Source organism: Sinocyclocheilus grahami, unplaced genomic scaffold (genome assembly GCF_001515645.1).
Source record: "Sinocyclocheilus grahami isolate Dianchi unplaced genomic scaffold, SAMN03320097.WGS_v1.1 scaffold1047.1, whole genome shotgun sequence".
Lineage (NCBI taxonomy): Eukaryota > Metazoa > Chordata > Actinopteri > Cypriniformes > Cyprinidae > Sinocyclocheilus > Sinocyclocheilus grahami.
The window spans coordinates 378,797-402,472 of record NW_015506226.1 but is presented as its reverse complement, the minus strand read 5'-3'; the positions used below and the strand labels follow the sequence as shown (position 1 = coordinate 402,472).

The 23,676-nt window shown below is 37.7% G+C and overlaps 1 protein-coding gene across 1 annotated transcript in view; it reads left to right on the top strand.

Annotated features, from left to right (window-relative positions):
• Window positions 1-17,719, top strand: part of LOC107566109 (BRISC and BRCA1 A complex member 2) — an 84,112-nt gene extending 66,393 nt beyond the window's left edge. Inside the window, exons 7-12 of the mRNA XM_016251481.1 lie at window positions 3,330-3,439; window positions 10,428-10,527; window positions 14,940-15,010; window positions 15,972-16,054; window positions 16,488-16,641; window positions 17,431-17,719. Of these exons, the coding sequence (XP_016106967.1) occupies window positions 3,330-3,439; window positions 10,428-10,527; window positions 14,940-15,010; window positions 15,972-16,054; window positions 16,488-16,641; window positions 17,431-17,494 (582 nt within the window). The 3' untranslated portion in view covers window positions 17,495-17,719. The remainder of the gene's footprint in view (window positions 1-3,329; window positions 3,440-10,427; window positions 10,528-14,939; window positions 15,011-15,971; window positions 16,055-16,487; window positions 16,642-17,430) is intronic.
• Window positions 17,720-23,676: the final 5,957 nt, after the last annotated feature.

Below are 23,676 nucleotides of genomic sequence, written 5' to 3'. Positions count from 1 at the left end.
TGCTTCTCTGCCGCTCACTGCACAGAACAGACGCCGAGAGAGGCGACACTTCTCCGGGAAAGTCAGACCTCGCGTTCGCGGGACAGCACTGGAGAAATCTTCCAACTGAACCATAGCTAAGGTTTATCCAAAAAAGTCGCTAGGTTTGTCAGTAGGAATATTCTATGGAAAAAATCCGCTAAAAGGGTCTGAAAGTTGCTAAATCTAGTGCTAAAGTCGCGCTCGTGTGTGTGTGAGACGCGGGAGCTGATGGCAGGGGGTGGTGGATATTTGTGGCGGTCAGTGTGGATATTGTGGATGAGTTCTTCTGTGTCATCACGTTCTATTACTTCTACAGCTTCAGTTTCGGAACTTTCACGCTTAGTAACACATATAGCTGTGCCCTCACCACAGTGCAACAGTGAAAAGGGACCCCTTTCAAACAGTGTCGCGTTCCGAACGTTGTTTAAGTGACATACACCGGTACTGCAGTTTTAAAAAAATTAATATCATAACAAAAATAAACACCGGTATTAGGTATGAACCGGTATACCGCCCAGCACTACTTAGTAATGAAGTCAAACTTTCTTGATGAATTTGTGATTCATGGACGATCGTAAATGATCTGAAGCTTATCTATTTGGATTGTTCCATTATCAGCCCTTGAAGCTACATTCATTTCAACGGTCTCTGAAATCTACTGTCCAATATTTCCAATTCACAGTAGTGCATATTGATGAGAAAGTAGCTTACATAACACAATGTAACATGTATTGCTATGCTCTTTACTATAAGATTATACAATGTGAATACTTCAAGTGAAATCAAAGAACAAACTGGTGTGACGTCATTCCAAACAAAATCAGGCTAAAATGAAGTTTGATTTGGAGTTTGTTTTGGGAGCTCTAGAACTTTCCGGAAAAGGCTGGTAAACACCTGAACTTGAACTGTGTTCTGGGTCTCCACCTTCATGTTTAATTCGTTCAGTCCAGTTCTTCAGTTCAGTCCGTCGAGGTCAGATGCAAGTAAAAACAAACACACTAGAAACTGAAATTGAAATTTTAATTGACATCCACACTGACTGTTTTTACACTGACTGTTTAATACTGTAAAGCTACTTGCTTTAAAAACTTGTTTTTAATGTTGTTTACATGTCTGTCTGGTGTTTTTAATATGGTTAAAGACAAACCATGTGCACATTCAACAGTCAGCACCATTGTTGAGCATTTTCTCCCAGTGTACAAAGGACTCAAAATGTGGTTTGAAACAGCCCGTTTCATAGAGTTACAAGCATGTAACCAATCCCATCACCAAGGTGGGGCTTTTGATATCATTAGCAAAGAGTTTAAGGGTAAACCTAAGGATGTTGATTTTTAAAAGGTTGTTGTGTAATATTAGCAACACATTATTAGAAGTTTGATAATGTACTCAAGCCAAAAGCTTAATATCAATTATTGGTATGTGTCTGAAACTGTAGAGTGATACATACAATGTATTTACATATCGTTAATATTTACATATTAATCCAAATGCTGCTCCTAGTGGCATAGGCAGCATCAGAATGTTGAAAACTTAAACTTGGAAGTTGAACTTGGAAAAACTTCTTGTTTTTACGCAAATGTAAATTTGCTGTGCATATATTGTAACTTGAATCCGTAGTTTTTCCTGGCAGAAAAATTAACAGTATCTTTACAGACAGTTACTTAATTGTGATGTATTTTGTTTAGCTCTAATGTAGCACAGAAATCTTTTGACACTTATAATTGGACTAGCCAGAGCGATACAGCTTTGTTAGAGATGAGAGAAACATTTTGCTATAACATCAAATATGACTGTCGAGCCATAGCTGAATATGTCCCATTCACATTCATCAAGGTTGAGCTCTCTGTTTCTCCCCAGACCTCAATATGCCTCATTGAGTTATGCGTTAGCTTATCCCACACATGTCCCCTCTAACTGGTAACGTCACATATCCAACACACACGGCTCACTCTAATGGGAGCAGAGGTTACACAGCAAGCAGCAATTATCACAAATGGATGAGTTCAAACTGACTGAAAGACATTTGATTAGAGCCCTCATAGTGCTAATGACGTACACCAGGGCCTAGCTGTAGGAAAACTGGGCTCAGACAGCACCGGAAAAGAAAGTATCATCTAGATCCCTGCGGAACCTTGTGATGTGATAAGCTGAAGACTGGCAGATGTGGCCATCGCTGATGCTAAAGCTAATGCAGCATGAGTTCTGGTTGTAGTCTTTTCCTGCCAAAATCGTACACCACCTTCAAATGAGAAGTTGCTCAGCACCAGCCGAGCTGGTCTGTCTGCTAACTAAAGGCCTTCAGTGTTACCCAATGCATTGGTTTGCCTCAGGGTCTTTATCCTGAATGGTGTGTTCATGCATTTTAAGGCAGAACCAAAAAATTTAAATATCCCCATTTGCTGTTGTCTTTCTAAACATATAATTCGTATTACATATGTGACCCTGGACCACAAAACCTTACAGTCTTAAGTCGCTTGAGTATATTTTTAGCATAAGCCAAAAAAACATTGTATGGGTCAAAATGATCGATTTTTCTTTTATGCCAAAAATCATTAGGATATTAAGTAAAGATCATGTTCCATGAAAATATTTTGTAAATTTCCTACCATAAATATATCAAAACTTAATCTTTGATTAGTAATATGCATTGCTAACAACTTCATTTGGACAACTTTAAAGGCAATTTTCTTAATATTTAGATTTTTTTGCACCCTCAGATTCCAGATATTGTTCACAAATAGTTGTATCTCGGCCAAATATTGTCCTATCCTAACAAACCATACATCAATGGAAAGCTTAATCTCAATTTCCAAAAATTGACCCTTATGACTGGTTTTGTGGTCCAGGGTCACATATCATTACGTGGGTGGTGCCCATTCAAATATTAAAACATGTCATAGCAATTTCCAAGACTTTTTATCTAAACTTTGATACATGTGCAATACCTTATATAAATTATGTTTAGTCTGATCTGTTGTCCACAATCAAACATTCGCCGCCCACCAGTTAACCACAAATCTAGAAAGATATTCAATATAATTCCTATTCTATGATACAAAAACATATGAGACATACAGTATCTACATTTATTTGACCTATTATTTATCTTTAAAAAAGTGCCTTCTGATGTTTGGATGTCCGTTCATCAGCCAAGCAGACTCAGATGCTGCCCAATGCTGATAATCATGCACAATGATAAGCATGCACACACTTGTTTTGTAATATCTTGCCAACCACATATTTGATTGCCTATATAGTCTATAATATAACAATTTCTAAATATTTATTTTTCTTTATTCCTCTCTCAGGACACAGCACTGGATCCAGGAGAAGATGTGGCGCTTCTGTCTGTTAGCTTCGAAGATGCTGAAGCCACACAGGTCTTTCCAAAACTCTACCTGTCACCCAGCATTGAGCAGTGAGTGACTTCACCCTATTCCATTCAAGTGAAAATTAATTTCCCCAGGTCATACAAACGTGTAATGTTAAAGAAGCTCAGGAGATCGAGGCAGGATATATTAAAGGACTAGTCCCTTTTTAATTGCCAGTAAAAACATGAAATGCTGCTAACTGTGTGGTACATGGTATTTCAGGGGTGGACATTCTAACATTTTATTTCCCTAAAAAGTTCACCCCATTTCTTGGACAAGAAAGACTGTAAATCTTAAATTCTTGTATCTGCTAATAATAATTTCATTGTAAGTAGTAGTAGTAAATGTGGCACGAAATGGATGTCGCAGTCATTTTTTCATCTCATTTGAGAAAAATGTAGGGTGGGGCTTGATTTTGTCCACCAGGAATTGATCGCTGGATCATTGTCATTTGCTATTTCTGCGATTGACAAGAAGAAAAAATCATGATTGAACAGACAAACCTTTAATAATAAACATTGCAATATTCAATTGAGCAATTTTCAATTTTGATTTCATAATGACTTTTGTTGTTTTATCTTTTAGAAATACACTAGAAGACCTCACAGCTAATTGTCTAAAAAGCACATATACTTGATTTTGATGTAAACATACAAGATAAAGCTCTATAAACATAATTAATATCACATTCAAAACATCACATTTTTCAGAAAGTTATTAATACACGACTGTGAAAATTGCTTTCCAGATCTTTAAGTGCTGATTTAAGCACACGACTCATGACACACCTTATCCAACCGCCAACTTGAGTAAATGAACTAAAGGCAGCACTTCCTCTTCTGCTGTTTACTTCCTGAAATCCTGGAGGAATTTAGAATCAGTCAGTAAAAAAAGTTGTTCTGTTTACGCAAGGACGAGAGCCGTTATTAAAGGGTTCAGTAATTGATGTGACTTACAGAACATGACATTACTGACTGTTTTCAGTTGGTGTACAAAACAAAGCTCTTCCCACCTGTTGAACATTTGTGCAATACAACCTGGAATTAATTTGATCTTGTGCACCATAAATGAGCAGTGGAACATGTTCATAAATAGTGGTACTCCACTCCTGCTTTATTCATTTCATGTGACCTTGCTACAACTGTTTAGGGATTTACAGATGATCAACATCCTGACAATACAAAACCGAGAATTATGTCTTCTGTTCCCTGCCCCTGCATGCAGGGAGCGCAACAGTGAACAGCGGCTTTTTTAAATGGCCTTGGTTCTTGAAGTGTTTTCACCCATTTATTTTCTCCATTTCACCCTCAGAGCTCATAGTATGTCTGTACTGAAAAGCTCATACATTCTAACTCACAATCAGAGTTTCTATGGGAAAAAAAGGGCTTTTAACTTCTGGAACCCTGTTATTGTGCTCTTTTAAGCCAGATCTGTATCAGCAGAGGTTTCATCAATAAATTATGATTGATCATTTAGCTAAAATATTTTATATGTAGTCAAAAATGGAAGAATAAAGTTGTAATCTACTTTGTCAAACATGAAATTTGCAAAAATGGCCGTAGTTAGCCCAACATTTCCCTCTACCCTCTGCAGTATCTAGAACACAAGGTCACTTCTCAGAAGGAATGGAGGAAACTTCAGTGTGACTTCACAACTGATAGATCTCAGTGGGCAAGGTCTGCTAATGCCAGCCTCTGGGAGCCTGATGAATTGTTTTTTTGTCTTTCACTCTCTGTGCTGTCCTACATCCTCTCAAATCAGCGTAGTGAGAGGGGAGGAGGAGGAGGAACAAGCCTGTTTGTTTGCTCTCCAGCCATGTCAGCTTCTATCTGTCATGGCCACACTCTCTCCACCCCCGTTATATTACAGGGGTTTGGATAATACAGGAGCGCACAGGGTTGACCTTGCCTCCATGCATGCACGTTAACAGCTCAGACTAGGGCGACTTAGGAGAAGAGACGGGATGGGTATATATGTTGTTTTTTTTATTTGTTTTTTTTTACAAAGGTAGAGCCAGGGGGACAAAAGCAACATTGGAAATTTGGAAACGGGCCTCCTGAGGACATACCTGAAAAATAATGAGTGCTAGAACAGCAGCACAGTGTTTCTGAAGCCCACTTTTCTGTCTGCGATTTGAACTTTTTGCACAGATACTAATACACACATTGTAAACAGATTAGATGGTTTTTTTTCATGAGTGGGTGGATGTTTATCAGACTTGTACCTGATTTGAGTTGAATTTGTATTGGACATTTCTTGTGCTGATGGTATTTGTGTGTGTATGTGTCAAGTCAAGTCACCTTTATTTATATAGCGCTTTTAACAATACAGATTTTGTCAAAGCAACTGTACTGCATTAATTAGGAAAATAGTGTGTCAATAATGCAAAATGATAATAGTAAACTCTCAATTTTCAGTTCAAGGCAGTTCATCATTGAATTCAGTGATGTCATCATCCAGCTCAGTTTAGTTTAAATAGTATCTATGCAATCAAGTCGACGATATCGCTGGAAATTAAAAGGATAGTTCACCCAAAAATGAAAATTATGTCATTAATTACTCACCCTCGTGTCGTTTCTAACCCGTAAGACCTTCGTTCATCTTCGGAACACAAATGAAGATATTTTGGAGACGAATTGTTGAATAAAGTCGTTATTTTTTTTCTTTTGCGCACAAAAAGTATTCTCGTAGCTTCGTAAAATTACGATTGAACCCCTGATGTCACACATTAATTATTTTACCGATCTCCTTGCTACGTCTCTGGACTTGGGAACATTTCAGTTGTATTGCTGTCTATGCAGGGTCAGACAGCTCTCAGATTCCATCAAAAAATCTTAATTTGTGTTCCGAAGATGAAAGAAGGTCTTACGGGTTTGAAATGACATGAGGGTGAGTAATTAATGACAGAATTTTTGGGTGAACTAACCCTTTAAGTGTCCCCAACTAAGCAAGCCAGAGGCGACATCGGCAAGGAACCAAAACTCCATCGGTGACAGAATGGAGAAAAAAACCTTGTGAGAAACCAGGCTCAGTCGGGGGGCCAGTTTTCCTCTGGCCAGACGAAACCAGCAGTTCAATTCCAGGCTGCAGCAAAGTCACATTGTGCAGAGGACTCAACTGGCTCCTGTGGTCTTGTCCTGGTGGCCGTCTATGAGAAAAGGTCTTCACTGGGGATCTGTCTCTGGGGCTCGTCTAGTTGTCCTGGTCTCCACTGTTTGTGTGGGTGTGGGTGTGTGTACACTTCTTGTGCTGCTAGTTCTGTTGTGTTGTTTTACCATTTGGTACTGGCGTTCATGTTCTGTAGACTCAACTTCAGCATAATCTATATAGTGTTGCTATAGGTACTAAAGGGATGTTCTAACCAAAAAATTGTCATTATTTACTCACCCTCATGCCAATTCCAACCTTGTATGCATTTCATTCTTCTGTGGAACACAAACGAAGATATTTTTGATTTTGAAAAAATATATATAACTAACTACTACAAAAATGAAAATTCTGTCATCATTTGCATAGTCTCATTTTGTTCTAGACCCACTTTTTCTGTGGAAAGCAAAAGGAAAGGCAGAATGTTCATGCTTCTTTTCGTACAATGAAAGCAACTCGTGCACTATATTTCAAGTCTTCTGAAGCCATATGATAGCTTGATTTAATGTTTATGAGAAACAGATTGAAATATAAGTTTTATTCAGTTACTTTTCCTCCCACTGCATCCTCAAATCTTATTCGCATTTGGGTCATTTAAAATATGCTATGTAAAGACCTTCTGCAGCAAGTTTGACTTTTTATATGTAGATCTGCCAACCCAATCTCACTGGAAAATCTAACAATTTTACATGGTGGCAATTTCATATGAATTCACATTAATTCCTACCACCTTCATAACTGGGGCTTAAGCAGATCATACAAAAATGTATGAATGTGTGAATTAATATGAATTAACCACCAATTTGCCAAAACATAAAATAGAAATTGCCATTAAATTGTGTTGGATCTGCATTGGTTTTTATGTGACATGACCAATTAAAAGTTTGATTGTCCAGGAGAAATTTTCAGGAAATAACTACCAAATTTGAGGTATCCTCATACAAAGCTATCATATGTCTTTAAAAAATAAAAAATAAAATAAATAAAAAAATAACAGTAATGTAATACACACGTCATATGGATAACTTAGTGGTTTAGTGCTTAGTGGTCCTATTTTGGAGCATGATGGGTTGGGCCAGGACATTTCTCCTTTTGTTTTCCACAGAAGTCATTTACAGGTTTGAAACGACATGAGAGTGAGTAAATGACAGAATTTTCATTTTGGTTGAACAATTTCTTTAAACTAACCCAGCACATGTGAGGAATCCCCTGCTTCAGCTCTCATCCTGGCTGGCACAGAACGCATCCCCTCCAGCCAGCCAATCATGTGGCTGTCCCTGCGGCCCCGTCACAGAACCAGAGAGAGAGTGAGTGGGACTTGAAAGAGAAGAGCAAGATAGAGGACGCTCTCAGCCTGCCTGAGCTGAGTGAAATAAAACCCTCCCAGGAATCCTTCTCTCTATCTCTGTCTCTGTCTTTCTTTCTCTGAATCCACACATCTAGGTTTACCCGGCGTATCGCTCTTGCAGTGATGGCCACTCTCTACTCCCACACAGCAGGCTGTGTTATTATGACTGTGAGGTGCTCACTGAGTTTGACAGTGGACTTTGCATCTCCTTCAACATGTGATGGTGCGAGATGGACACCTACACATTCTATAGTTTGACAGCACTGCGAACTCTACCAAACACTCTTTTTTTCTCTCTTCTGTTTTTGATTTAGTTTCTGTCTTGGAAGACAGCTATTTGTTGGTTGTGCTTTGTATTATTGTGCCGTTTGTTTGCATGTTTTCTCATTTGTCTCTGGCTGTTGTTTATTCGGTTCTGCTCTTTGTTCTTGTGTTCGTATAACAGCGTGGGTCTATTCACAAGCCCAATAACATTCTGAAAAACACAAAAGAAACCTGAAAATCAGGATTATATATAATAGATGTCTTTACTGTCAATCTTGATCAAATGAGTGTGTGAACATGAGTGAAAATATTAATTCATTTAAAAAAAAATCTTTTGAATGATGGTGTACCACAAAAAAAAAAAGTTTTGTAAAATCAAGTATAATATAGTATAATAAGTCTTTCGATATTGTGAAAGTAATTTGCTGTGCTTAATGCCTTAAAGCAGGGTTGGGCAAATTGAGTCCATCCCTGCCTAATAGGAGTGGTTCACTTCCAGAATGAAAATTCTGTCATTTACTCACGTTCCACTTGTTCCAAACCTGTATGAGTTTCTCAAATTCTGTTGAACACAAAAGAAGATATTTTGAAAAATGTTAGTATCCGAACAGTTGATGGGCATCATTGACTTCCATAGTATTTTTTTTTTACTACTATGGAAGTCAATGGTGCTCATCAACTGTTCGGATACTACCATTTTTCAAAATATCTTCTTTTGCGTTCAGCAGAAGAAAGAAACTCATACAGGTTTGAAACAAGTGGAGGGTGAGTAAATGATGACAGAATTTTCATTCTGGAAGTGAACTACTACTTTAAAGCATCTTTTAGTTGACCTGTGACTATATTCAAGATATATTAGATATAATACCATTCTCATAATATTTATTTTACATAGCTTGTTGCATATTTTTGTCTGTTGGCTTCAGTGAATCCCTATAATATCTGCTCAAGCAAGTCAGAACAGAATATTCTTTGACAACTTCAGTTCAAGGTTGTAATTCCATAATCTTCCCTAAAAATATCGCCGGCTGAAATTTTTCTTGGTTGCTTCAAATAGCTATTAAACAAATATCCCCATAAGCCTATCCTATTCCAACAGGCAAATTCTCATCTACTCTGGGGTGCTTATGTCTGCTGGTGTTACACAACCTGTAGATGCTGGAACAAAGCATAATATAAGTGGTGTCATTTACTAACAGCCTAGCAACCACTCTGAAAGCCCTAGTAACCACGAAGCAACACACTGACAACCACACAGAACACCTTAAGCAATTTTTGCACAGGAAAGCATCACACACATCAGAATCAAGCTGTATCTCCATGGAGATGCTGCTCTATTGTTATTGTAGCACAGCAACATCATTGAGTTATGACTGAGCCCGATGGTGAATTGACAGCTGAATAGCATTTGAGTGGCGTCCCTCTTCATTTCCTGTTTCTGCAGTTAATAAATAACACGTCTGTGCATTAACATCTTTAAACAGTCCATGAATATACTTCAGGGGCTTGATGGACGTGAATGACATTTCCATGCTTGTATATTGCCAAAGACTGTTTCAGCAAAAGGTAATCTTTCTGTCAGTCAGGGGCATTGTTGATCTAAACCCAACTGACAGAGGATTCTAGTTGCTACTCTTCATATATTCAGAGACTAGACAGAATATCTGAAAGGTTTCCTTGTTCCTCTCCCTTTTTAACTAGAGTGTATTGTAATCGTCCTTCATATTCTATTTAGAGATCGTTCCCCTTATTTTTTCAGCTGTTTGTAAAAGGACTATCCAGGCAAAAATAAGCATCTAAAAAACCAAACCAAGCCATTAATAGACATTCTTTTTTCCACATCTACATCATATTTTCCATGAACTTCATTGATCTGGCAAGTTCCAGTGTTCTCTTAGAATCCTGTCTATTTGTATTTTTTTCCATTTCCATTCCATTTGTTAGTTCATAGTTTTGATTAATATTATAAAATGTGAAAAATAGTAGTTATAAAGATGTGTTGTATAATTATGGAAATGGGTGGAAATGCTGTTCCATGTTCTGCACACTAATGAAGTACTCTAGAATCCCCAAACTGAAAACAGAGGAGTATGTAGGAAGTGACGCTCGAAGATCAGCTGCTCTACGGTTTCACCGAATGTTGACCTCCAAAAACACTGATATTGCTATATGAGATAAAGGAACTGTCAGTGATGTTATTCCTTTTAAGGCATGTAGGACTGTATTCAAAAAAAAAAATTTTTGTATTCTTTTATTTCTTCCTCTTTCTCTCTTAGTGCACTTGGAGGATCTTCGGCATTACATATCCCAGCATTCCCCAGTGGAGGCTGCCTCATTGACTATGTGCCTCAAGTGTGCCAATTACTCACAAACAAGGTAAAGAATAATCCTTACTTTTTGTGTGTGTGTGTGTGTGTGCTCCTTCATTTAATTACTATAATAATATAATCAGTTAGGTTGCACTATCAGTGAAGTGTGGGTTTGTTTATAGTACACAATGATGTGTACGGATGTTAAAGTTGATGCGCTTGTATGAATTCGCATGCATGTGTTTTTATTTGTTTATGTACATTTCTGATCAGTTTAGACAAGGCCTTATGACAAGCGGAAATAAGATGGAGAAAATGTGACTGTCACTAGCCTGAGGAGTGACTGACATTCCTTTCCCCTGACATCTCTACTTCAGTTCAGCCCCACTACTCATATCCACACAGACAGCATGAATAATCAACCCTTCCTATCTTCCACTTCATGCCCCACCAGTGGCCCCCAGCTCCTCAGGACACACTCACCTGAACTAGGGTCACACATTAGTCTACTTGAAATTGACAACATAGAATTTTTCTTGCCCCCAGTTTAAGTTTATATTCGACTAATTAGATTCATATAAATGAGGGGGGTTATGTGTTTCAGAGTGCTTATATCTACTCCAGTGCTTGCAGTGTAGTGTACTGATTCAGAGGTTTTTGGGGTCATTAAACATCATCACACCAAACAGGAAAACTAATCTTCTCACTAGTCCGCTTTTACAGCCCGTTTGCATTTATGTTCATGCTCTTGCCAACGATTCTAATCAAACTTTCAAGGAAAATGGTTTTTAAATAAATACTGAAAGTGTTGTTGGAAGCTTAGTGACGTTGAAGTCATGAGACCGTCATGTACTTCTTTTATAAGCCTGTTTAGCTTTTTTACTTTTGCAGATTGTATTTAGGCTCCAAAATTAAAAAAAAAAGTTGTGTTAATTTGTTATTCATGATGAACAAAATGTTTAAGAATCATAAACGTGTTGGTCACAGAGCTTCATTAATAATAGCATTGCGTTTTTTCTGAGGGTACCACGGTGATGCCAACTTCTGGATTGCCCTACAAAAATATGCCATCACAGCAGCATTCTGTAGTATGTTTGGTGACAAACCAAAATTTAAACCATTATTCACTGATAATTTTCAACTCTGCTGCAGCTCTCAGATCAGATATGGTGCAGGTTTCATGACCCATGTCATGTTTGTGAAAGTGACACTATTATGACAGATCACATCTGCGGTAGTAAAACCTGTTATGAATGGTATTTTCTATTCCAGAATGAGCACACAGTCCCCGGAAGCTGGACTCTGAACTTTTGCCATAAAGCATGTTCTGTGATCACTGATCTCACCTGTCAGCATCTCCCACACTCAATGCGTGGGTGTAGAGTTCACTGATCCAAAGTTCCTGACACACCTCCTCTAAACAATCAAGGCTTTGAGAAACAAAAAGAACAAGTTTGTGTGTGTGTGTTTGTGTTTGTTTGTGTGTGTGTGTTTGTGTGTGTGTGTGTGTGTGTGTGTGTGTGTGTTAATGTGAGTGACTTTGCATTGAGCTGCATAATGTTTCTTTCTGATGTAAGTCAAGAAACAGAGATCAGCATTGATTCTTACGTCACACATCATACACACCAACATCTACTGTAGCTGCTCTTCTCTTGATCTCACATGTGAAAAACACTGTATTGAGTGATATAACTAATCTAATCTAATAGATCAGTGCTGAAACACAGTGGTGTATATATTATACACGGGTTTAAGGGTAACAAGCTAATGAATTACCATGACACCTAATAGGGAAAACAAACAAGGTAGGCAAAGGAACAAGGGAGACACTGAACACAGAAGGAGAGCACAGAAACACTGGGGAAGTACAATTTAAAATGAGAGTACTTGTCTTGAAAGACCAAGATGGGAACACAGGCAAGGATCATGACAAAAAGTTGAAGTAAAAAAGTTTAATTGAATAACATTAATAACAAAATTTAATGGATAATTTTGTCAAAAGACTAAAAACTTTGACTAAAAGAAGAAGTTGTGAAAAATAGTATAACTAAAGAAAAAACTAATGTAAACAATGACAAGCCTTGGTGCTCACATAGGAACTGCAGGTTTGAACCTGGCCTTTATGTCTTAAATTCATTTTCACCTCTCATTCCACAAATAATTCCATATCTGTACTAGTGTGTCAAAATGCCCCCCAAAATTAGTAGAGTCTCGCCATTTGGCTTGTACCTTTATTAGAAACATATGGGTTTTAGCCAAACTGTACACTCTAAAAAAATGCTGGGTTAAATACAACCCAGTGCTGGGTAAAATAGGGACAAACCCAGCAATTGGGCTGTTTTGACCCAGCGGTTTTGGGTTCAAAACAACCCAACCACTGGGTCAAAACAACCCAATAGCTGGGTTTGTCCCTTTTTAACCCAACGCTGGGTTATATTTAACCCAGCATTTTTTTAGAGTGTATGAATCTAACCTCTGCTAATTTAATCAGTGCAAGAGATTCAGAGACATACAAATTAGAGCCCTGCACAGGCCTCAAATATAGGCCCTAGCCCGGCCCTTGTCCGACATCTTATCAGAATTACCGGCCCGAGTCCGAAAAAAAAAATTTTCATCACTAATTGATAGATGTCTAAAATATAAAAATAATGAGAAGCCTGAATGCCCGATGCCCAGCCCGCGTGAAAATTGACGTGAAACTATGACGTGAAAATTGTCCCGAAGCCCAGCCCTAGGGGCGTAAAAAAGTCGGGGCCGTCAGGCCCGGGCTGAAATGCAGGGCTCTAATACAAATGCTTACATCAACTTAACAAAAAAACTGTTGTTGCTTTCACATATTCTAGCATTTTCCTCTATAACAGGGGTGCCAAAACTCGGTCCTGGAGGACCAGTGTCCTGCAGAGTTTAGCTCCAACTTGCCTCAACACACCTGCCTTCAAGTTTCTAGTATGCCTAGTAAGAGCTTGATTAGCTGGTTCAGGTGTGTTTAATTGGGGTTGGAGCTAAACTCTTCAGGACACCGGCCCTCCAGGACCGAGTTTGGGCACCCCTGCTCTATAGCATAAGATTGATCAACAATTGGTCACCATGGTTTGTGGTGACAAATGGAATATTGGCATTAAACCACCAAAATGTTCAGCCATACAGTTAGGGAACTGCAGTCTGCCAGAACATATGTTAAATTCGGGGTTATTTATGTACATCTAAGAGGTCAATGAGTGTAGGTCACCATCAAGCAGTTCGGGACCTGAGGGTCTTTCACCTGCATCCAGTGGAGGTCAGAGCTATGGCTCTCTCTGACTGCCACAAGCCATGCCACAAGTCACGCAGGGTAACAAACACTGGTTAGGCAAACACCTTTCCTGGATGCTGAATCTCATAAACAAGGCATGAAAGCAAAGACTTGCAAGCAGACTTTTTTTTTCTTGCTAAAAATGTAGTGTAGAACCCTAGATACAGTATGAGCTCTATATACACCCTTTCACACAAAAAAAGCATCATGTGTGATTATGAAATACAGTTGTTTTTTTTTATTCTAGTAGAAATTGTTGAATTTGAAAAGTGATTCTTGTCATAAGACAGCACAGATAGTGTCCTGGCCTAATGGTTAATGTACCTGCTCATTCAGATCTTGCTCATATCACTTGCTCAGGCAAATATGTTCTTCAGACAATGTCAGGTCAAGTCACATTTATTTATAAAGCATTTTATAAAATACAGATTGTTTAAAAAAAGCTTCATGTTAATAAACAGGAAAACACCAATAATGCTATGGGCCGTTCAAACAGAGCGTGCTTTTCCATTTCCACCGTTGCACTCAATGTCTTGCGTCTTTTGCGGTGTCTCTTGCGCACAGCAAGAAACACAGCACTGACGTTAAAGTAAGTTCAGATTTTAAAGACCACATCTTGAGGCTTTGCTTTTTTCTGCACTTCACTGTTTTCAAAGCAATAACGTGTTTTGTGTGAATGGCTCGTTAATGTTGTAAAATTCATAAATTACGGAACTTATTCAACTTCAGCTGTAAAGCAGCTCTACAAAAGACTATCGTGACTTTACTCAGCTCAAGTCAGTTAACTGAAATGTTAATTCAGTTCAGTTGAATAACAGTGTTGATTTTGCAAAGGTACACTCTAAAACATGCTGGGTTAAATACAACCCAGTGCTGGGTAAAATAGGGACAAACCCAGCAATTGGGTTGTTTTGACCCAGCGGTTGGGTTACTACCCAGAAGGTTGGGTTAAACATTTAACCCAAACGCTGGGTCAAAACAGCCCAATTGCTGGGTTTGTCCCTATTTTACCCAGCACTGGGTTGTATTTAACCCAGCATTTTTTAGAGTAGTAATCTCAATTCTGTTCAGATTTTTTACATTGTAAAAAAGTTTCTGATGTGCAGTGACTTTATTTTTTCAGCTGCATTCATTTTGTTATACGATACACTGTCAGTTGATTCTTTATTGCTTTTTTCTTAACACAGGTTCAGTATGTCATTCAAGGATATCACAAGAGGAGAGAATACATTGCTGCTTTTCTCAGTCACTTTGGAATGTGAGTCCATTTTTCCCTTTAAAGACTGTTTAATTTATCTCTGTGACATTTAGAGTAAACCATATTCATTTAACAGTCATTTAACAACTTAAAAAGGAGAAACACCAGCAATTTATCATAAAAGGAGCCTAATCAATTAACAGCGTCATTACTAATTTCAGTAGTGATCTAGAATTGTACAAATTCAAATGCATTGTTAGTTTTTTGTATATAAAGTGTTAACCCAGTAGAAAGCTAAAAGTGATGTGATACACTTGAGATATAAAACCCCCCAAATCAAGACAATGAATAAATAAAACTGGCCTTGCAAGTCTATACCTGAAGTGGTAACCAGTATAGCTGCTACCACACCCCTGTGATCATGAGAAATTAGTTACCAACATTAATTCCTTTTTTTTTTTGTTTAATTACTTAGGATAAGTCTGCTTCTAATCTCATAAACAAGTACAAACAGCCGCTTTATAATGGACTCTAATACACAAGGCACCAAGATGTCTCCAGTTTATTAACACACCTTAATACGTCGTCAGACAACGCAGTCTGGCAAGAGGCACAACCTAGCACATTGATTTAAAAAAACGCAGTAGGACGACGCATTATTCATATCTCATGGTACTTCAGTGCTGTTCTCTTTACAATTATGATATTAAATATCCTCTGCTAATGGCCCAGAAGATACCATGGCCCTAAAAAGTATTTGGGCTCATAAAAATGTTTGAATGTCATTGCATTTGATGACAAAATAATTACATGATTAAAATTGTAGCTTAAGTGTCCAAATACTTTTTGGGGTTACTGTGTGTTTGACTCCTTTGTCAGTCGTTTTGAAGTCAAGTTTTTAATAGTACAGATATTGCCAATCATAGCAATATTACAGGGATATGCCAAGTTGTCCTTGTTATCTTATATTGTATACAGCAATATCATCAAGTATGAATATTTCTCTATTTTGACTACACAGGGGTGTGGTAGAGTATGATGCTGTTGGGTTTACCAAGCTCACCCTTCTGCTCATGTGGAAAGACTTCTGCTTCCTGGTCCATGGTGAGATACACAAACATGTCCCCTTTATGCAACCCAGGGTCATTGGAAATATGTGACTCTGGAAAAAGAAACTTATTCCAGGTACATTTTGCTGCACTTTTCCGGTAACACATTCATAAAAGGCACTATAGGTGATATAATCTGTTTTTCCATTGCAGATAAAAATGCATTTGCTGAAGCAACCGTGCCATTTTAGATTCTAGAAGTCTTTGAGCTTTTTTACTGTGGAAAAAAACTGCATTGAATTGTATATATTTGTACGTTTTTGCAGAAATGAAGCCAGAGTCACGTATTTTCACTGAGGCTAAGTTGCCATTATATATTGTGAAAATATGAACTTCTATAACTATTCCATGGTGGTATTTTTCATGCTTCACCATTTCTGTTATGGATGATCTGTGTTTGAGCTGTTCTCCATGCTGTCTTCTTGTAGTGGACCTGCCTTTGTACTTCCCTCGAGATCAACCCACCCTCACGTTTCAGTCTATCTATCACTTCACCAGCAGTGGGCAGCTCTACTCTCAGGTGCAGAAATCTTACCCCTACAGTCCGCGCTGGGACGGCAACGAGATGGCCAAGCGAGCCAAGTAAGAGCAAGTGAATAATGAATCCTCCTTACAAAGAGCAACCGATAGTTTTCAATAATGAATCCTCCTTACAAAGAGCAACCGATAGTTTTCTCCCTGTGAAATTGTATTCCTCTCATTTGGTTCCACTTTATATATAATAGTGACCTGAATGCAGTTAAAGTGAGTTTTCTGGAAGCTTCTGGAATGTGTAGCATTCACCTTTGGACTTTTTGCCCAGCCACACCTCATAGCTGGAAAGCACTCTTTGTCCTGAGTGTGATAAGTGTTAAAGATAATGCATTACTTTTGTTTGTGTTTAGACTGTATCTTATCTCTGCTTGGATAACATTTCCTTTGGCTTTCTGGATTAGCTTTAATCAAGCAGAGAATAAAAATGTAGATGCACTTATCAACTTTACCAGCTTGTATGGACATTTATTTAGTATTTTCTGTAATTTGGCATGATCGGTTGTAGTCTGTCTTTCCTTACTTTTTGAACATATATAAGTGTTGTGTTGTAGCAATGCTAAATACAAAAAAACTAGTCAATATTAATACCAGCATAATCTAATGATTCTTTATACCAATTCTGTGGTCCAGCATTAAAAATTGTAATTATAAAGTTAAATATTACTATAAATATTAACACGTTAAATTAAGTAGTCTTTAAGTAGAAAATATAGTTTTTCTAGTAATAGTCAGGAGTTCAGGGTGATTCACATGTAAGTTTCAACATGACACTGCTGTTGTTGTGTCTCTTTCTCTTTCTTTTCTGTTTATCTCACTCTCGTTTTCTCTCTCCCACAGGGCTTACTTCAAAAGCTTTATCCCTCAGTTCCAGGAGGGGGCTTTTGCCACCGGAAAACTGTAGATTTACTGTAGAAATCTAGAATTAGAAGCTCTCTGATTTGAATGGAGAGTCTATAAACATGATGTACAGGAGACAGCATGTGCTCAGAGTCTGTAAAAGAAACCTGTGATTCGCAAGTCTGCCAACTAGTACTCTTCAATGTTCCGGCCCTCATAAGCAATGGTACATTTAAAAGTACTGTGTGTATTTTTTATTATTTTTTTATTTATATGCTATTTGTGTTTTCTCATGTTCTTTATGAATAGATTACATCAATAAATCAAGTTACTTTGCTGCTTTACTCAGTTTCTGGTTTTATGTTTTAAAGTGTTTTACATTTTTAATTCATCCACAGATTAATTTGTTTTGTACCTGTTTATTTTAGGCAAATCTGATCAATAATTAGCTGACCTGTATCAATGTGTTATTTTGGTAACACTTCTACAATAAGTTTCCATTAGTTAACTAAATGTCATAAATACAATAATAAATGCATTGCTCGTTAGTGAATTGTTGCATTGCTGCTAATGCATCGCATTGTTAGTTATTGTTAATTAATGCATTAGCTAATAGAAATAGGAACTAATTGTAAAAATCAACTCCAAATCTAAAATTCAGTAAGGCCATGTTTGGAGGAATGTGAATATCTTGGATTTGATTGGAGTGGTTGTCGATCATAGCTCTCATAACTTGTGTTAGCATTTATTACCAAGGTCAGACAATGCCTAAACTCTATTATCTGTTACATCTAGTCTTTTCACCATCAGTTTTCATTTTGACTGTGTCAGGAGAAACTATGAAACCAAAATGTAATCATTAGCACCAAACAGGTTGGATTATTTGAAGCATCAAATTCCGTTTAAAGGGGAGGTTGATTGCGATTTTACTTTTTTAATGTTAGTTAGTGTGTAATGTTGCTGTTTGAGCATAAACAATATCTGCAAAGTTACGAAGCTGAAAGTTCAATGCAAACGGAGATATCGTCTTTTAAAATTCTGTCCATTTAATGCCTATAAAATTGGCTGGTAAGGACTACAACAAGTAACTTCCCGGGTTCGTGACATCACAAACCCTGATAAACCCCGCCCTCGAGAAAAGGCAGCTGCTACTTTAGAGAAGAGGAAGAAAAAATTAGTGGTGCACGTAAAAATCTATTCATATATGAATCGTCTTCAATAATATCCTCTGCTTCTCAATCGGGCTCAAACTGATAAGCGATATTAACGACGCCTTGTTTACAATACAACCGGAGCACATGCCGCTGAGGTAAGGGGCAGGACGTTTAGACGCGACACACTGGGCTAGCTAACCAATCAGAGCCCATCACCTATTTCTGAGGGAGGGGCTTCTTAAAAGAAGGAAATGATCAGCAAGAAGGGACAGAGCGGTGTGGAATAAAAGTAAATTATGTGAAAAATAATGCATTTTTTTAAAACAAAGCATTAACACATGTTAGACTGCACCCCATAAACACAATCAAGCCTAGAAAAAAACCACTGAACCACCCCTTTAATACTTTGGGTCAGGGTTGCTTCAAATACTTTAACCTAAGAATGAGCAATGGTAATGACCCTTGCCCTAGCAAACACTAAGTGTGAGGTCATCAGTATTTAACATGAAGAGAGAAAAAGAGTTCAGCACAAAACTTAATGTTGTTTCAATATTATTTGAGTTGCTTCGCACAGCTATTCATACCTCCATACTAGTTCGTAAATATGTATGAAGTAAATTGTTGAAAAATGTCGTAAATATTTTTTTCCAATTAGACTCCACAAAACTGGAAAAAGCATCTAAATTATGAGCACTGTTATTTCTAAAAATGGTTTATTCTAGTCTTGTTTGTTTAATCTTGTAATTCGCAAGAAGAATGTAGTTGAATGTGTTGCACTGCACTTTGAAGGATTTGGTTCCAATTTGCGTGTGTGTGTGTGCGTGAGTGAGTGAGTGAGTGAGTGAGTGAGTGAGTGAGTATCTGCTTGTGTTGTATTCTTGTGATGGAAAAGTGTCTTGGAGTGTCGTCACTGTCAACACCGATTGCTTTTAACAGGGTTTCAAACTTGAACCAGAGTGAACATTTGTGAGTGTGTTCGTTAAGGGAGTGTAGTCATGAACGAGATGTGTGGGAGACAACCTAAAGCTGAAGGATGGAGAGACTGTAAGAGTGAGAGCGAGAGCTCGCTTGTTTTCATCATTAAGCATAGGGGTCATTGTCAGGGGTCTTTGTTGGCCTGGAGGTCTGCCCTCTGCTATATTTGTTGTTGGTAATGTAGGAGCTGTCATGTCTAATTGGGAACCACGGGATGAATGCATTTGGGGCCTTTAATAGAATCAAGTCTCTTAATAAAAGAATTAATAACAAGATTCTTTTTGTCTGTTTTCCCTTCTGTCCATGCTTGACACTGTAAACATTTCCGACCTGCTGCTAAACTGGCCCCGTCAGACTGTGTGGACCCCCATGTAAGGTGGTGTTGAGAGAGGTGAAAGAAAGGTTGATGGTCCCTTTAAGCCGAAACAGCAATCAGATTTGTTCTTTTTTTAGCACCCACTCCATCAGCTCTAGAGCTGCATTAACAGTAAATTGCAGTACGTTATGGATTGGGAGGAAACAAAGTGCTTCTTCCAGTGTATTTCATGCACATGTCAGCAACTTCTGTATCAAAGTCTAATTTTAATTTCAATAGTTTATATCGAAGAGTTGTAATAGGGATGCAGAGGAATAAACAGCTGTAAATGAGGTGTAGTGTGAACCTATTTTCAAAGACCTTGTTTTCTTTTTGCTCTCCACTTTTAATGCCGGGGTCTTGCCTGCCAACGTTGCTGCTAATTCCCCAAATCCACTAATCCTGCCTTCTTTAAACCATCTTGATGGCAGCAGGCCACAGAAAATAAAAAACTTGGCAATCTAAATGATGCTCAGATTCATCAATTGCAACGGTATTGTCATTCCAAGCGAGCAAGTTAACCGTTGAAGGAATTGCTGCTGACAGTTTCAGTTGTAGAAATAGGCTATTTTAAAATAACATCAAACCAGCCGTTAATCTGAGTGTATACATTTCTAATACAGGTTTAGAGAAGTCCCAGCCACAATCGCATTTCAAAACAAGTTTTCCCCAGTTTTTCCTCCGTTTTCAGTTTTTCTCACGGTTTCTGAATGGTGATTATTTGGAAGATGAACAGTTGAGAAAATTAGTTAATGCAAAGATCCCATTAGCTAACTTTAATGCATTAACTAACAATAAGAAATCATTTGTTACAGTATTTATTAATCTTTATTAATGTTAGTTATATCTGTATATACATATGTAGTTACTAGGGGTGGGACGAGATCTCGCGAGATCCGATGTGTCTCGCGAGATCTGAGAACGTGACCCCCGCAGACCTTTCAGATATATTTGCATTACACTGGCTCGTTCACAAGTGGTGGTATGTAAGATATTTTGTTCACATCAGGCAAGTGGTCGCATGATAAGCGGGAAAATTACGCGGTGTAGTCTTTATCCAGTCATAAAAACAGAATTCACAGTTTAACGCGGAATGTCACGGAATTTGTCAAATTTACACTTAAATCAAATCCCGACATGGACTAGTATCTGTAAATATTAAGCCGCAAAAGTCGATTTAAATATGAATCCTGTATGTTCTGCCTGTCTCTGTTTATGAATGGGGCAGACGCGCGGTTTCATTTACTACACACACACTGAAGCGCGCCTGACGCTCGCGGTGATTTCAGCGTCTACCGTCTCACTAAATGAGGACGTAAACGCATGAACGACATCTCCAGAACTGCTCTGAGAGTCACTTCATGAGCATTTTAGCGTTTGATTTGAGTAAAACTAGCTCATATCTCATACACAGAACTGTAAAGGTATTCACAGCAACCCATCAAAATAAAAGTCCGGTTTGATTTGAAGACATTGTGCCTATAACTATTTTTCAGTAGAATGTACATAGCCTACTACTACTACTGCTACTACAATGAAACAAACATTATTTTTTAAGGAATAATCACACAAAGCATTTCTTCCACGTTTTAATTTTAATAGTAAATCCCCTTTGTTTGCCAAAAAATCTTGTTTGCTTAATTTTCAATAATTAAAAGATAAATGATAAATTAAATTAATGTTTTATGCCTTCATTTGATAACCAGAAAAAATGTAAATATACAACACAGAATTTCTGAGGGGGGAAAAAATCATAAGGCTTAGTTTTTAAATTAAGTTGTTTTATGCATTCAAATAATTAGACATGTTAAAACACAGAATTTGGTAACAATAAAAAATATAAATAATATGGTGAGGGAAAAAATGTAACATTTCATAGGGCCCTAAACATGTAATTTTTGTCAAACTTTTAATAAATTGATAGAATTTCTGAGGGGGGAAAAAATCATAAGGCTTAGTTTTTAAATTAAGTTGTTTTATGCATTCAAATAATTAGACATGTTAAAACACAGAATTTGGTAACAATAAAAAATATAAATAATATGGTGAGGGAAAAAATTTAACATTTTATAGGGCCCTAAACATGTAATTTTTGTCAAACTTTTAATAAATTGATATGAAATTGTATAAGTTTCATGATTTTAATTAATAAGAATAAAAGACTATTTTCCCCTATATATTTCATCATTGAGGATTTCTTTAAAAAAGTCTAAAAATCTCGTCTCGTCTCGTTCTCGTGAAGCCAGTCTCGTGTCTCGTCTCGTCTCGTGGGATAAGTGTCTCGTCACACCCCTAATAGTTACATAAAAATACAACTGTTTATTGTTACTTCATGTTAGCTCAGGTCCATGAAATAATATAAACAGATACAACCTTTGATTTTAATAATGTATTAGTCCATTTTAAAATGAACTAAGATTAATAAATGCTTTAGAAATATTTTTCATTATTAGTTCAGGTTAACTAATGTTAAAAAAAGAACCTTATTGTAAAGTATTTTTGTTTGTTTGTAAAGGCTTTACCTTAAAGCCTTAAGAAGAAGAAAAAACTATTGCAGTAATTGTCCACCATTATTTAATTATTCATTATTTCATAGGTAAAAAATGAGTTTGATTCGCTGAACAAAATCTGTTTTTAATAGGTTTATTAGGATATTTAGGAAGACTCAGCAACATTTTTGATGCAAAATGTATCAAATTGAAAAGGTAACAAAAATATCAAACCATTGTTTTAGCCAGATTATAAATTACAGTCATTAACATGTTACAGTGTCAAACTAGGTGTTTGAAACCATCATACCGCTGATTGAGAAAATAAGGTTATAGTTGCTGATACATAGTTCATGTGACAACTTCCCCATGTGACAACTAGCCCCAGTGTCCTCTATGTGCTGACATCTCTAGGTCTAATCGTAATCTCCAATAGTGGATGCGACGCCCCTTACTGTGACTTTTGCCTCTGTCCTTACCTTCCTCCAGAAGAACATCATCCAAGAAATAATCAAAAGAGAGGCGGGAGAAGTCCAGACGTTTGGTTCCCTTTCATCTGCAAGACAAACTCCAACATTAGATAGAGTTTTGATGTCCACAATAAGAAAGAAAAGAGAAAGCAAATGATTGAAAATCCCATTTGCCATCTAAGATCACCTCACCCCCTGGAGATGCAAAGAAGACAGGGCAGCGGCAAACATGAGAGGTAATCGGAGCAAAATAAGGAACATTACGAAGGCCTGAATATGTCAGAGCAAGGCTGACGAAACGGGGTCGCCGCCTTTGCCTGTTTACCACTGCTGAGTTTCCCAAGCTGTCAGGCCTGGCGATTTCATACGCGGTCACGGTTATTCAATACATTCCTCTGGAAAACAAAAGACAAACACATCATTAAAAGAAAGTCGCTGAAACACACATTTGTGAGAGGGGAAAACGAGAGACAAAGTTTCGGTAACTCTGGGATACTTTGTGTCCTGAAGTCTGCAAATTCAGTGTGACGTTAGTGAGAGTTTATTCACCTCTTCGTCGTCTTGTTCCAGTGGGGGAGAGGAGGGGGCGGCAGGGATTGAGGATTGAGGATTTCAGCGGTGGCGGCACTCGTATACGTGGATGGGGTTGTTGATGCGAACCATGTTTGGGATGATGGAGCTGAGAGGCTTAGCTAATTTGGAAGAGTAGAGGAGATTTGAGGCCTTTTGTTGGAGCCTGTTTGATCTGTTGCAGGGGGGGAAAATGGCCTCCGAGATGTCATGGAAATGAGAGAATTAAATTT